The sequence below is a fragment of the Amia ocellicauda genome, chromosome 23 (genome assembly GCF_036373705.1).
Source record: "Amia ocellicauda isolate fAmiCal2 chromosome 23, fAmiCal2.hap1, whole genome shotgun sequence".
Lineage (NCBI taxonomy): Eukaryota > Metazoa > Chordata > Actinopteri > Amiiformes > Amiidae > Amia > Amia ocellicauda.
The window spans coordinates 4,827,258-4,842,795 of record NC_089872.1 but is presented as its reverse complement, the minus strand read 5'-3'; the positions used below and the strand labels follow the sequence as shown (position 1 = coordinate 4,842,795).

Sequence of the window (15,538 nt, the reverse complement as noted above, 5' to 3'; positions counted from 1 at the left end):
TACCCGTGGCTGGCTCCTCAGGGCTGCCATTCCCAACGCATTACAAGCACTTCATCGTGCAAATGTTCACTTTTGTGGATGGTGGCTCCCAGCTCCCTCTGAAGGAGAAGGTAATGGTCTATTGGCCAAGGAACGCCATATTCCCAATGGCGGCATTGTATTGTACTGCATCTCCTGCTCCCCCAGGTGTTCATCCACTGTAGTGCAGCAGTGTGCCAACCCAGTACTACTGACAGCTGTGTCACTCCATGCAACCAGAGAATGAGTGAGTGGCTCGGTTCCAGTGTGAGCTGGACTGGCATCTTTCCCTAAGGCACTGCCAGTGGAGGGGCTGCTTCTGTAATGCTGCTCTTGTCCCTTCAGGGAGAGCTATTGCCCCGGTGCAGAGGGCCTCCAGGGAGACGGCTGTGGTGTCCAGTGGGGAAGTGATCCTGACTGCCTCTGCACTCCCTGCCGTGGACAGGAGGGCTTCTCCCAGTGAAGGTGAGGAGGGGAGCTTTGACACTCTGCTGGCGCTAAGCCCTCTCATGTCTGCACCCTTGTGAGCTGCCTGTCCCTCTCCCGTCTCCACAGTGCCCCAGGCCTTCGGCTATGGTGTGCTGACCGTGGCTCCCTTCACGGTGCTTGTGCTCTATGCTGTGGTGATGGTGGCTGAGTGGAGAGCCAGGCCCCACATGCAGGCATCCCAACTGTAACTGGAGCAGTTTTTTGAATAAAATGTGGACTGTGAAATGTCTGACTCGATCAGTTTCTTCTTGCCTTGCAAAGATCCTTCAGCCGTGTGCTCCAGAGCCTGACTCCAGGCCCTCTGTTCAGTGGCTGTTCTTCCCTCTAGTAATGCACTCCAACCGGTGTATAGTACTCATGGCCCGACTGTGCCTTTCAACAAGTGGCCCCTCCATGTGTCCCCTGCTCAGAATTCCCTTTCGTGTGTGAGGGGTTGCTGAGAGTATAGTCCTGACATGGATTAAACTTGGTCTTTTGCTTGATCTGTATTGATTGGCATGTTGCCCAGATCCAAAGAAAAAATCCCAATAAGCTTCCTATATCCAGGGAGCTGCCCTTGGTGCTGAAATCCCATGATCTGCTGTAGTGCCCGAGTATCGCCAGCAGGGGGAGGCAGCGACTGCCCCTTCTGTCGCTTGTGTTCATGGATGCACTTGCTCGCTGACTACCCATTGCTCTGCAATCCCTAAACAACGCTACGACGAGCTCGCTGAGCGGCACTCTACAAGCCGCCAGCCACAGTGAAACAGACTGTGAAGCCATTCACACCTGGAATCCCTTCAATCAACTGAAAACCACATCGTTCAAGACACGGTGCTGTGGTGATTTTGAACAAGCTTTTATTGCCCTTGACCAAATTCCGTGTTCAAGTTCAAAGTGTGTGTGCATGTATGGGGTATGGTTTCTCACAATTCATTTGTCGGATTCACATGTAAAAAGCGTCTCTAAAACCGTTCACAATTGATATTTAAAGTTGTTTTGAAAACGTGAGCTGTTGCTCGAGGAGATGAGGCTCTTTTCATTCATGGGGGGGAGTCCAATAACCTTATTCAATTAACCTTGTGCAATTCAAATTGCTTTAAAACCCCTTATAATTCGACATTTGTTTCAATTTGGCACTGAGCTGTATTATACTTTTCAAATGAGAAAATATGCGATGTATGCTTTTTATACCTGCTGTATAATTCTGCACTTAAACTGCCTTGTATCTACAATATTTGAGACAGTGGTATCGGATCCTGATGTAACAGTCATATTATTTGTTCCAATTTGTTCTGTCCCGTAGGTGAATTGAACCCGTATTTGCTCTTCTTCTACTGGCTCCGTCTTTCTGAAGTTATTGAATATTATTGCAGTTACTCTGATTGGGTCTGAAGTTATCATATTTGAGCTTTTGTATAGCCTATGGGTTATACGTCTACATCGTCATGAAAGTAAATTAAATTGGTTTAAGAATTCATGTATTAGCAGGCGTTATGCCTGCTAATACATGAATTCTTAAACCAATTTCATTTACTTTCATGACAAATATATTTATGAACCATTAAAAATTGTAAATGTAGTCACGGTTGTGAAGGTGTAAAACCGTAGGCTGAAGAGAAAGCCAGCAATGGGATAAACACACGTTATATGTCCCGGAGAGAAGGTACAGAATTCTTGCAACTAGTAAAATGAAACACTGAAACAATGAAATGACGTAATGACACATTCTGACCAATCGTAATGAATATGAGGTCAAAACGTGTTGCATGCCCCCTTTCAATAAATGTGTACAGTTGCTGCCGCAATATTCAACTTGTCCGATTGACGAATTGACATGATTCGTGTGGAATCGTGAGATTATTCATCAATAAGGGACTAAACAGCAAAGAGCAATCAGCAACACCTGTATATTTTCTATTTCTTGAAATATTGTTTTAAGCAGATTGTAAAATGATTAATTGTGTTGTACATTACAATGAATTGTATTGTAATGAAATTGTATTTTCCACCAATCACGAGCTCTATGGATTATTCAATTAAAATCGCGAATCTGTGAGCTGTTCTTGTATTTTCGCCACAATGCTACGTATGAGGGCTGCTTGGTATGGGCTGCTAGTGCTGTGTGTGTTCGCTGGGTTCTGCGACGCCGGCAGAGTTTCTAAGTGGGCGAGAGCCAAGCCTGCTGCCAAAGGGAAGCCTGCAGCCAGAACCAAGGCCGTTGTGCGAGTGGATTCTTCTCTGTTCAAGCAGCAAGTCTCCCCCGTCGTGTGGGCGCAGTGCGGGGACAGCGCGATCCAGGTGTCGGTGGAGAGAGACCTGTTCGGTACCGGCAAGCTGATCCAGGCTGCGGATATCCAGCTGGGAGGCTGTGCGCTCAGTGGGCAGAACGACACGGTCCTGTTATTCCAGTCGGAGCTGCAGGGCTGTGGCAGCTCCTTGTTGGTAAGTAGGGGAGGGGGGAGAATACGGCTGTAGACTCGCACGGTGATTGGGTTAAACCATCCTGAGCTTAAACGTTGTGCCTTTCCCTTGTTGATGACAGAAGACGAGCTGGTGTACAGCTTCTCCCTAAACTACAACCCGTCCCTGATTGCCAACACTGGCATCGTGAGAATCGACCCTGCTGTTGTCCACATCGAGTGTCACTACCTCCGGTGAGGACTCTGCTGCAGCACTGCTTCAGCCTAGATGCTGTATGATCGGTGTGTAATTGCTGTCTGCTCCATAGGCTCCACAATGTGAGCAGCGATGCCCTGCAGCCAACCTGGGTCCCATACACCTCCACCAAGTCTGCGGAGGATCTCCTGGACTTCTCCCTGCAGCTCATGACTGGTAGAGGCCAACCTAATGCAGCTCTAACCCTCCCGTGTACTGGATTGCTGCTCTGCTCTGCTCAGGCCTCATGCTGCTCCCTGTCTCCGCAGATGACTGGCGCTCCCCTAGACCCTCCAACGTGTACTTCCTGGGGGACGTCCTGAACATCCAAGCCTCCGTCAACCAGGCCAGCCACGTGCCCCTGCGGCTGTTTGTGGACAGCTGTGTGGCCACCTTGACCTCTGACCCGACCTCTTCTCCCAGTTATACTTTCTTTGGGAACTATGGGTGAGTGAGATCCCATAGCTAAGCATGGCCAGTGTGCTTGCAGATGTTGGGTGTCAACTCCAAGCAGGGCCTGATCATGGATTTCCTCCTGTCCCCAGATGCCTGATTGATGCCTAGGTGACGGGCTCCAGTTGTCACTTCATGCCAAGACCTCAGGGCGTCACTAAGCTGCAGATGGTGCTTGATGCCTTCAGGTTCCACAATGAAGCCAACAGCTCTGTAAGTCTCCCAGCCACTTTGCCTCTGAGCTTTTGACTACTGCTTTTGCATCTTAGGCTTGGTTGGCCTCTGCTTTCTCTGTGTGGCTTCTTGGACATTGAAGCAGCTCTCCCAGGGTGCACTAACTGTTCCAATGTCTCCAATGTCTCTTATGCTCAGATCTACATGACCTGCCACCTGAAGGCGACTGCTGCTTCCCAGGCTGTGGACAACCTGGACAAGGCCTGCTACCCTGTGGGCAACAGGTAGAGGGGGAGGAGGAGGGTGCTTTAGGCCCTTGGTGTTCTTCTCCGTCCTGACGGCTGTATCCCTGTTGTAGCTGGAGCTCTGTGGATGGGAGCGATCAGGTCTGTAGCTGCTGTGACTCCAGCTGTAGCCCTGTCTCTAAATCCAGGTACTTTGGGAGGTACAGGAGGGACTTGGCTTTCAAGGAGGGTAAGGATCCTTTGCCTGGTTGTGCGTGTGGAACTGGGGTATAGTATGTTTGGCTGGATCTAAGCCTCTCCACCTTCCAGAATAGGAAGGTGATGCCACAGTGTTTGTGCGTGTGCTGGAGGAGGCATCTCTGCTGAGGTTGTGCTCCTGGCTGGTGTGGTGGCTGCTGTGGCTGTGGTGTGCATTGCTGTGCTGGGGACTGTGCTGTACAGGAGAGCACGCTCACCCACAGCTTAACTGTTGTGTGAATGATCAATAAAGCTGAGAACAGACCATGCCCTGTGTCTTTCCTCTTTGCTCTCCAAATTCAGCATGATGGCAATCCATGGCCACTACAGCTGGTCTAAAACTGTCCTTTAGCTCGCAGTTGGAGTGTTGCTGCTTTCCAGGATCTCTGCAGCTTTTGAGCCTATAAGTAGTGATGCCGAAAATTGGGCCGTGGAGGGCTCGAAATCACGTGTTCAGAAAAAGATTGCCACTTTCAGAACATCGCACCACAGTGCCATGGGGCTGGCAGACTACAGCTGATCGGAGGACACTGTATCGTAGAAACTGCAGGAGGAGAACGGGGTTACAAACCCTCACATCCGACACCAAGCTACACGGTTAGATCAGATGTGTAGATCACGAATTATTGTTCAAAAAGCAGGTTTGCATGTTCATTTATTCAAAGTAAATATGAATTAACCTATGAGGGATTAACTTCCTGTTCAACTAACGTCATTATCTCTAAGAGAAACCTGTGCATGAGTGCGCCATGCCGTGGCCGTTTACATATTTTTCCATAGAAACGATGATCTGATGCCACTCTGCACTGTTGGGTCTGTTACATCGAATCTGAGGTTTGATTTGAGATGTATACATTCGTCACAGAGCGGGCATCCGAGCTACGAGTGTGAACCTGTGCATTAGCTGTATTTTGGGTCAACTGGAGGTGATCCCAGATCGGCTTGGGCTTTTTCTCCTATGCCGAAACGCCGCAAACCCTTTAAAACTAGTCGAAACAGAATGACGCAATGAAGATAAAGTGACATTGTCATTTTGGTAGCGACTGCGGAGACGGTGGCGTATAAAAAAATCGAATCCATGTATTTTGAACAAAAGCAGTGACTTTTTCGGGGTTCGGACCGCGTACGCCAGGCGCTCCTCTGAGCTGCAGGAGTTAACCGAGGAGCGTTAGGAGCACTGCGCGAAATTGCCGGATTTCTCGAGGACGGAAATGTTACACTGTACAGACTTACTCTGAGAGTGATTAGTTTGTAATGTGCTCCTATACCATACAGTTACAGCAACACGTGAGCGAACATTCAGTGCGCTAAAACTACTCCAAACACATTTGTGCTCCGCTATGAAAGAAAAAAGACTTTGAGCTCACGCACCTGCACATCAATAAGGACCTCAAACTCATTCATGGATATGTTCTTCATGAATTCGGCCGTTACAACAAGAGACTTGCTTTCACCTAGAAACGCCTACATCAGCGGCGGAAACCGCTTATTTCCAATGAAGGCGCACATTTCTAGCAGGTGCGCAGCATCTCGAGTCGGACAGCACTACCTAAAACTCATTCGCCACAGCCTCTCACACACTTGTGATTTGGAAATTATTTCAAAAGTTGAATGGAACTGATGGAGATTTGGTTGGTTTACAGTCTTAGTGGCAGAGGCTTGATTCTTTATGGGATTTTATACGTTGCAGACCCCATACATTTAAAAGTACACCTTGCAAATTGTGTGTGACAATTTCTTGATGGGTTGTCTGTAATTGTATGAACATTGTATGAACATGAACATGTTTGGATTGCTATAATCTCCATTTTCAGATGACCAGTCATGCATTATTATTATTAGTAGTAGTATAATTATTATTATGTATTGATTGGCCCTTATCCAGGGTTACAAAACATAAGCGCAATACAACGTGCAAAAATACAGTTCAGTACAAGGCATCAAGCAATACAAATTCAGATTTACATAATACAAAGCAATTCAAAGCATAGTACATTTTACAAATTCCTATTTTAGTCAGTTCACTTGTCTGTCTCTGCTTATTCTAAATGATTGCATGACTTACAACATATAGCATTGTTTTAACAGATCTTGACCCCTTTGTACAGTTGTGTTTCTACTGGAGCAATCTAGGTACAGTACCTTGCGCAAATGTACAGCAACTGTATCTCCTGCCTGGGATTAAAGCCACAAATCTCTGCTCCAGAGCTCTAATCCCAGCTAACAAACAACGTTGCCACAACGTTGTGGCACAAAGGTTAGAGAGCCCGCTGTTTTACCGGGACCTCCAAAAGAGCAGAAGTTACCTGCCGTTTGTTTCAATTGGGGACATTTTTATGGCAAACCGTTGTGACATTTAATCCATAATTGCTGATATCTAGAATACAATTGTTGATATCAAGAATTAACTTGCTAACTGTTGATATCAACAAATTTATTTTTGATATCAAAAATGCATACTAATTAACATCCGGTTTCGTCTGCTTTCCGTGTTATAGTTAATCCCCTTCTTCGGAAAAGTCCCCAAGTAGATGTTCATAATTCAGAGCACTCAGAATGGCCATTCGTCTCGTTGTTAAAGCCTGACATTGCCCTGTTCACTGTTGAATAAACAATCTCAGCGGTAGCCATTCTCTACTGGGATTTTTCCTGTTTGTGTTTCTGGTAACACTTTACAATATTGGGCATTAATTCTTCATGAATTCCGATAGTACAACACATGAAAAACACATGAATGCATGATGTTATTCTTGTGAACTCAGATGTATATATATATAATGTCTTCACACATTAATTCATGTTTTTCACAACCCCCTGGCAAGCAAGTAAGAGGGTATGAACTCATTACAAATACAAATACAATACAAATACAAATTCAATACAAATCGAGACTGGCTATTTGAATAAAAGCAAACAAAATGTATGGATTCATCACAATTTTGAGGTTTAAAATGTATTTTTGCTTGCAATAATTGGGGTTATACCAAGTTACGTTTTCTTGTAAAGAATCATGCTTATTTACAAGCTAATGCACTTCATGTTTACAGCCAATTATTTGAAAGTCATGACTGATTCATGTTATTTTAATGAACACTATATGAGCAGACCATTATAGTAAAGTCCTTGGTCTAGGGGCAAGAATGATCAGCGCTTTTTTGATGGTGTTCAAAGCGCTTTACAGACATTATAAACAGAGTAAAACAAGAAAACAATGAAAAATGTAATTATTACTGTTAGAAGAGGGAAATACTGAATTCCGCGTTCATGGGTCAGCGCAGCGCGGGAACTTAGGCGCCGTAATTGGGGGAGACGTCACGGGCCGAGGGCATATATAGGGGCGCCCGGTCCGCCGAAGAAGTAGGACAGGACAGAAGTGATAGAGACGGGTGTAGCTGCATTACAATGTTTTGAAAAATAAAGCCTGTTGCAGGAAACACGGCTCGGTCCGATTATTTGTTGTTTTGGTGGCGAACACATGCAGCAGATATCGCTACAATATTTACACGTCTATACAGTGAGGGAAAAAAGTATGTGATCCCCTTCTGATTTTGTACGTTTGCCCACTGACAAAGAAATGATCAGTCTATAATTTTAATGGTAGGTGTATTTTAACAGTGAGAGACCGAATAACAACAACAAAAAAATCCAGAAAAACGCATTTCAAAAAAGTTATAAATTGATTTGCATGTTAATGAGGGAAATAAGTATTTGACCCCTTCGACTTAGTACTTGGTGGCAAAACCCTTGTTGGCAATCACAGAGGTCAGACGTTTCATGTAGTTGGCCACCAGGTTTGCACACATCTCAGGAGGGATTTTGTCCCACTCCTCTTTGCAGATCCTCTCCAAGTCATTACGGTTTCGAGGCTGACGTTTGGCAACTCGAACCTTCAGTTCCCTCCACAGATTTTCTATGGGATTAAGGTCTGGAGACTGGCTAGGCCACTCCAGGACCTTAATGTGCTTCTTCTTGAGCCACTCCTTTGTTGCCATGGCTGTGTGTTTTGGGTCATCGTCATGCTGGAATACCCATCCACGACCCATTTTCAATGCCCTGGCTGAGGGAAGGAGGTTCTCACCCAAGATTTGACGGTACATGGCCCCGTCCATCGTCCCTTTGATGCGGTGCAGTTGTCCTGTCCCCTTAGCAGAAAAACACCCCCAAAGCATAATGTTTCCATGGTGTTCTTGGGGTCATAGGCAGCAAAGAGCTCGATTTTGGTCTCATCTGACCACAGCACTTTCACCCAGTTCTCCTCTGAATCATTCAGATGTTCATTGGCATACTTCAGACGGGCCTGTACATGTGCTTTCTTGAGCAGGGGGACCTTGCGGGCTCTGCAGGATTTCAGTCCTTCACGGCGTAGTGTGTTACCAACTGTTTTCTTGGTGACTATGGTCCCAGCTGCCTCATTAACAAGATCCTCCTGTGTAGTTCTGGGCTGATTCCTCACTGTTCTCATGATAATTGAAACTCCACGAGGTGAGACCTTGCATGGAGCCCCAGATCGAGGGAGACGAATAATCGCACCAACTGTTGTCACCTTCTCACCAAGCTGCTTGGCGATGGTCTTGTAGCCCATTCCAGTCTTGTGTAGGTCTACAATCTTGTCCCTGACATCCTTGGACAGCTCTTTGGTCTTGGCCATGGTGAAGAGTTTGGAATCTGATTGATTGATTGCTTCTGTGGATAGGTGTCTTGTATACAGGTAACAAGATGAGATTAGGAACACTCCCTTTAAGAGAGTGCTCCTAATCTCAGCTTGTTACCTGTATAAAAGACACCTGGGAGCCAGAAATCTTGCTGATTGATAGGGGATCAAATACTTATTTCCCCAATTAACATGCAAATCAAACTTTTTTGAAATGCGTTTTTCTGATTTTGTTTGTTGTTACTCTGTTTCTCACTGTTAAAATACACCTACCATTAAAATTATAGACTGATAATTTCATTGTCAGTGGGCAAACGTACAAAATCAGCAGGGGATCAAATACTTTCTTTCCCCACTGAACATGCGCTAACATTTAAAAACAATAATTGTATGCCCTTACAGAAAAGCATGAAGCGGCTATATCCACATATTTCAGTTTACTATAATTGTTCGATCATGCTGTGTTCATTAGGAGAAAAACATGAATAAGTCATGACTTCAAAATAATTGTCTGTAAACATGAAGTGCATGTGATTAGCTTGTAAATAAGCTTGATTCTTTACAAGAAAACGTAACTTGGCATAAGGCCGATTATTGCAAGAAAAATATATTTTAAAATTCAAAATTGAGATGAATCCATTTATTTTGTTTGGTATATTTTATAGTTTTGAAAAACGTACAATTTATTTCTCCGATCGCGGAAGATCAGAAAATAATGGGGCGGAGTGTAAAGGGTTGAGTTTCAAATCACCGGACGTCAATTAGTATGCATTTTTGATATGACAAATAGAACCGGATGCTATAATTAGTATGCATTTTTGATAGCAAAAATTCAATTTCTGATATCAAAAATACAGTTTATGAAATCCAAAATACAATTGGTGATATCAAAAATAGCAGATCATTCTTGATATCACCAATTGTATTTTTGATTTTAGAAATGATGGATTAAATGTCACAACTGCTTGCCATAAATTTTCAGAGTGCACTCGGTGATGCTGGAAGTAATTGGTTCGTTGCAATCAGGGCATCAAATCGTGTTCTCGTCCCAAGTCACAAGGAGGACGTGATGACGCACACTGTCCGTTTAAAGTTGAACTCGATGCTCAATTTCAATGTGCTTTTGTATTTCCGTTCTTTTCAAAATCCAGCATTCACTGTCTCTGAAGAAGACGTGTTACAATGTCATACAGCTATTCATCTTCACTGCTAGTGTTGCGAGTGTCGCACACCGACCGAATGATGAGTCGGAACTCTCTCTAAAAAGCTGTGGAAGTCTTGGAGATGAGTGCTCAGTAGGTAGGGGAGCTGTGCGTTGAGAGCCGGGGCAGTGAAGTGAGCGCAGCGGGGCGCGGCGGGCTTGCCGACAGACAGTGATGTGGCATCTGACAGTGATTGTGCGGCAGCAAAGCGAGAGCTCCACCAAAGAGCCCGACTGGCCCGCTGGGGTGGCTGAAATCCTCGTGCAGCCTGCTGCGCCAGGGCCAGCCCTGAGCCAATCAGGGCGCCGGATTATTTAAGGAGCGGAGCGCCGCTTCTCGGCACTTCGTTGCCGAGTTGCACAATGGAGAGGTCTGGGATGAGCGTGCGGGTCTGGAGTCTTGTCTGTCTGCTGATGGCGGCTGCGGTGGACGTGTCTATAGCCCAGGGTCAGAACTGCTCGGTTAGTGACAACGAGAAAATGGCGTGTGGCGCCCCTGCTATCAGTAGAGCCGACTGCGAATCGAGTAACTGCTGCTTTGATCAGAGGGGAAGACAGCCCTGTTATTATAGCAATGAGGGTGAGTGGTATGGGCAAAATATCGTACAAACGGCTCCTGAGCGCATTGCTTTGCTAATCTTCTCCCCTCTCCCTCCAGTGACTGTGCAATGCACCACGGATGGTCAGTTTGTGGTTGTAGTACCCAGGAATGTGACCAGGCCTCCGCTGAGCCTTGACACCGTCAGCCTGCTGGGGGGTCAGGGCGCCCCCTGCAGCCCTGTTGGCACCACTGCTGGCTTTGCCTTGTTCCAGTTCCCAGTCAGTGCCTGTGGCAGCACACTGAAGGTGAGGAAGGGGATCCCAGCTTTGGCCTGAGCATTGCAGCGCCTTGTGCTGATTGTCTTGGCTGTATAACGTGAGGGTCTGCTTCCCTCTTCCAGAGTGAGGGTGGCGATGTGGTGTACGAGAACACTATGTCCTCTAAACGTGATATGCAGGAGGGGCCTGATGGCTCCATCACCAGGGACAGCTACTATGAGTAAGTGGGGCTCCCCAGTGGCCGTCTCCATGTGCCAGTACCCGACTGGGTCCAATGGCTGCCTGCTTCTCCTTCCAGGCTGACCTTCCTGTGCAAGTATTCGGGCAGTGAGCTTGTTCCTGTGGAGGCTGTAGTGTACACTGCAGCCCCGCCTCCTCCTTCAGTCGTGGCCCCGGGACCTCTCGGTGTGGAGCTCAGGATTGCAACGGGTACTGTGATGACCCCTTGTACATGGCCATGCTTTGAACTGGTTTCCAATGCATGCTGGCTTCCTAAAGCTCTCCGTCGTTCCTCCTGTAGAAGCTGTGTATGACACCTACTACGGTGATGGGGACTACCCCGTGACCAAGGTCCTGCGGGATCCTGTGTATGTTGAGGTTCGCATCCTGAATAGGACCGACCCCAACATTGTCCTGACTCTGGAAGACTGCTGGGCAACTTCCACCCCCAGCCCGCTCAGCCAGCCCCAGTGGAGCCTGCTGGTTGCTGGGTAACTGGTGCCCTGTATCTCTTGCTGGCCAGCTTGTTTCTGGTTTAGGCCGACCTCTTAACCCATGTGTGGTGCTCTTTCCAGGTGTCCGTACAGACATGACCAGTACCAGACCACCTTGGTTCCCGTGGCTGGCTCCTCGGGGCTGCCATACCCAACGCACTACAAGCGCTTCATCGTGCAGATGTTCACTTTTGTGGATGCTGGCTTCCAGCTCCCTCTGAATGAGAAGGTAAGGGTCTATTGGCCAAGGAACGCCACATTCCCCATGGCGGCATTGTATTGTACTGCATCTCGTGCTCCCCCAGGTGTTCATCCACTGTAGTGCAGCAGTGTGCCAACCCAGTGCTACTGACGGCTGTGTCACTCCATGCAACCAGAGAATGAGTGAGTGGCTCGGTTCCAGTGTGAGCTGGACTGGCATCTTTCCCTAAGGCTCTGCCAGTGGAGGGGCTGCTTCTGTAATGCTGCTCTTGTCCCTTCAGGGAGAGCTGTTGCCCTGGTGCAGAGGGCCTCCAGGGAGATGGCCGTGGTGTCCAGTGGGGAAGTGATCCTGACTGCCTCTGAGCTCCCTGCTGTGGACAGGAGGGCTTCTCCCAGTGAAGGTGAGGAGGGGAGCTTTGACACTCTGCTGGCGCTCAGCCCTCTCATGTCTGCACCCTTGTGAGCTGCCTGTCCCTCTCCCGTCTCCACAGTGCCCAAGGCCTTCGGCTATGGTGTGCTGACCGTGGCTGCCTTCACGGTGCTTGTGCTCTGTGCTGTGGTGCTGGCGGCTGTGTGGAGAGCCAGGCCCCACGTGGGCATCCCAACTGTAACTGGAGCAGGTTTTTGAATAAAATGTGGACTGTGAAATGTCTGACTCGATCAGTTTCTTCTTGCCTTGCAAAGATCCTTCAGCCGTGTGCTCCAGGGCCTGACTCCAGGCCCTCTGTTCAGTGGCTGTTCTTCCCTCTAGTAATGCACTCCAACCGGTGTGTAGTACTCGTGGCCCTACTGTGCCTTTTACAGGGGTGGCAACAAGTGGCCCCTCCTTGTGTCTGCTGCTCAGAATTCCCTTTCGTGTGTGAGGGGTTACTGAGAGTATAGTCCTGAGGTGGATTAAACTTGGTCTTTTGCTTGATCTGTATTGATTGGCATGTTGCCCAGATCCAAAGAAGAAATCACAATAAGCTTCCTGTATCCACACTGTAAAAAATCTCTGTAGTTTTGAAGGTTAATTAATGAACTGTAATAATGAAGGTTGAAATATGTTTATTCTTTAATGACAAACTACCGTATAATCAGTGTTCACAACTGTAAAATAACATTTAACAGAATCTCCGTAAATTCTGACGGTTAAAATACGATGATCATGAATGTTGAAAACTGTTTTTTTTCTTGAATGTTAAACCACTGTAAGCTATTGTGAAACTACTTTTAACAGAATTTCACTCAGTTAGTGAAGGATAAAAGACTAAGTATGCAGGGTAAAAACAAACCACCGTAAATTAACGGTTAAGGACTAACACATTTTAAAAGTGTTACAATTTGAAGGTTTATTGAGTATACAATTAAAGTGGAGAAATTATTTTAAAATCTAATGTTGAAATATTATGTGTATAGCTGTAGACCATTAAACAGTTTACAATATGAGTCCTGTTACAGCTGAATTGCCTGTCTGATACAAGAATCAAAACATGTAACTCAAATACTAGCACACTAGGTGGGATTTGCTCCAATCTTGGACTATGTTATTAACATTTAGCAGTCTTAATTTGGTAGTTCTAATTAGTAGTGCTTATCACCTTCTGTGAAACTATACGTCCTCATAAAGTGCTACTGAATTATTTGTTTCTTTGTGTTGGCAAAACTGTTTAGGCACATGGCTTCACTCGGCCTCTTTTATTCCACAAATAAATTGGTTTTATACTTTTGCCAAAACAGCTTAATGTTATGATTTAAGGTACATTTTGAGTAGGTATACGTATAAGTCCATTCTGACAACACAATTGATAGTGAAGTTTTGAAAAAATGTATTAAATGGTTCATCTTAAACATTTGTGGCAACACCGAGAAATATGCAACCACAACAAAAAAACAATGTAATTCCCCTTTAATACTAGGTAGAAACCCACCTATGGCAAAGTGTAGCTTGATAACTGTATCACAAGCCTGCATAATTGTGATCTGGTCATATACTAACAGTGATCTTACATCTTCAACAAAAGTGAAACTGCTTTTAAAATGATAATGAGAATCACATAATTGCATGAAAACAATATAAAACCCTGATTCTTAATACATATTTTCACACAGATTTGTCTTTTTTCCAAAATAATGGGGTAATAATGTGAACAGCTTCTTTCATTGTCAAACTCCTACTGATGGTCTACATCTGGGGAAGCTGCTACAAGAGTTCAAAGTTCAACAGGAGGGACAGTAAGAGCATTGCTGTACATTTCTGTAAATTCTGTCTACTCTGCTTTAAATAAATATCTTTTAGATTGAAAAATCAATGTTGCATTGTGTTCTGTATTGGTATTTGTGATACCTGTTTTGATAATGTTATAAAGTGGATATTTTCTGAAAAATGCAAATCGAGTTGACCGGTATGCTCAGTACATACCTGTGAAAAAAACATTGCTATCTCTGATGAAAAACTCTGAAGTATGGAAATAATGTATTTCTTCTAAACCAAACAGTCCACCATATGTGTTTTGTGACATAAATGATGGTGAGGTTTTAAAATCCAATCCGTTGTTTAAGGAGGAGTCATTGTGTCTTCAACTCATTTTGTATCAGGATGCATTTGAAGTGGTTAATCCCTTGGGTTCAGCTAGGAAGAAACACAAAGTCCTTGCTGTGTATTTTACTCTTGGAAATTTTCAGATCTATAATCGTTCAGATGTGGAACAGATGCAACTGGGTTTGCTCTGCACTGAGAAAGATTTTAAGGAATTTGGGCAGGAGAAGGTGTTTTGTAATCTTCTTCAAGATTTGAAGAATTTAGAAGAGAATGGAATGCTTCTTTCTGATGGCACTACCATTAAATGGACTGTGCTTTGCATTACTGGAGATAATTTAGGATCCCATTGCATTGCTGGTTTAAATGAAAACTTCAGTTTTTCAAAGTATTTCTGCTGGTATTGGATTGTGACTCGAGAGGTTTTTCATAATTTACCTACAGCTACAGGCCCACTTAGAACTGTTGAGAATTATGATTAATCAGTTGAGACTTTGTGTGAGGAAACAACAGAGGTGCAAGGCATCAAACATGACTGTATTTAATACACTGAGATACTTTAAGGTCTGTCAGCCTGGATTGCCCCCATGTTTAGGTCACAACCTTTTTGAAGGAATTGTTTCCTTTGACACTGCTTTGTATATCAAGTACTTCATTAAGAAAAATAAATGGTTTTCTTATTCACTGATAAATCGATAAATATCTTGGATATGACTACGATACAAAGCCTTCTGAATTTGATCCCAAAGGTGGTAAGCTTGGTGGTCAGGCAGTGCAGAACTGGTGTTTGTTAAAACTTTTGCCAGTTCTTATAGGTGACAAAATCTCTGATTTTGAGGACCATGTAAGGCAGCTGTTGTTGCAACTTCAAGACATAGTGGAATTGATATGTGCTCAAGCAATATCAGCATCAGAAGTTGCCTACTTAAATGAAATCATTCAGGAATATCTTGAAACGAGAAAAGAACTGTTTCCTGAAATTAAGTTAAGACCCAAACATCATTACCTTCGACATTACCCATGGCTAATACTTCAATTTGGCCCATTGATCAGACTGTGGACATTGAGATTCGAAAGCAAACACTCTTACTTCAATGCGGTGCATAAATGTCAGTGATCTTCTGGACTGTTGCCCTCTACCAGCGTACACATTTGAAAACTCCTGGGTGATTCCTTTGAAAC

At 45.1% G+C, this 15,538-nt stretch overlaps 2 protein-coding genes across 2 annotated transcripts; both read left to right on the top strand.

Annotated features, from left to right (window-relative positions):
• The first annotated feature begins 3,009 nt into the window (after nt 1–3,009).
• LOC136719107 (zona pellucida sperm-binding protein 3-like) lies at nt 3,010–3,984 on the top strand. The gene is made up of 5 exons (XM_066696943.1): nt 3,010–3,143; nt 3,218–3,321; nt 3,414–3,591; nt 3,690–3,810; nt 3,970–3,984. The coding sequence occupies exons 1-4, from the start codon at nt 3,025–3,027 to the stop codon at nt 3,706–3,708; spliced, it is 420 nt and encodes a 139-aa protein (XP_066553040.1). The 5' UTR covers nt 3,010–3,024; the 3' UTR covers nt 3,709–3,810; nt 3,970–3,984.
• A 6,458-nt stretch (nt 3,985–10,442) lies between these two features.
• LOC136718891 (zona pellucida sperm-binding protein 4-like) lies at nt 10,443–12,486 on the top strand. The gene is made up of 9 exons (XM_066696680.1): nt 10,443–10,685; nt 10,764–10,951; nt 11,047–11,144; nt 11,223–11,353; nt 11,445–11,634; nt 11,719–11,866; nt 11,943–12,021; nt 12,120–12,239; nt 12,330–12,486. The coding sequence occupies exons 1-9, from the start codon at nt 10,469–10,471 to the stop codon at nt 12,464–12,466; spliced, it is 1,308 nt and encodes a 435-aa protein (XP_066552777.1). The 5' UTR covers nt 10,443–10,468; the 3' UTR covers nt 12,467–12,486.
• The last annotated feature ends 3,052 nt before the right edge of the window (nt 12,487–15,538 follow it).

Excerpts from the sequence above, each read along its gene's own strand:
- LOC136719107 (XM_066696943.1), top strand. The coding sequence starts at position 3,025 with ATGACAGAAGACGAGCTGGTGTACAGCTTCTCCCTAAACTACAACCCG. Across the intron at positions 3,144-3,217 it reads ATCGAGTGTCACTACCTCCG|GCTCCACAATGTGAGCAGCG; the intron begins GTGAGGACTCTG and ends TCTGCTCCATAG. Across the intron at positions 3,322-3,413 it reads CTCCCTGCAGCTCATGACTG|ATGACTGGCGCTCCCCTAGA; the intron begins GTAGAGGCCAAC and ends CTGTCTCCGCAG.
- LOC136718891 (XM_066696680.1), top strand. The coding sequence starts at position 10,469 with ATGGAGAGGTCTGGGATGAGCGTGCGGGTCTGGAGTCTTGTCTGTCTG. Across the intron at positions 10,686-10,763 it reads CTGTTATTATAGCAATGAGG|TGACTGTGCAATGCACCACG; the intron begins GTGAGTGGTATG and ends CTCTCCCTCCAG. Across the intron at positions 11,867-11,942 it reads AGCTCCCTCTGAATGAGAAG|GTGTTCATCCACTGTAGTGC; the intron begins GTAAGGGTCTAT and ends GTGCTCCCCCAG.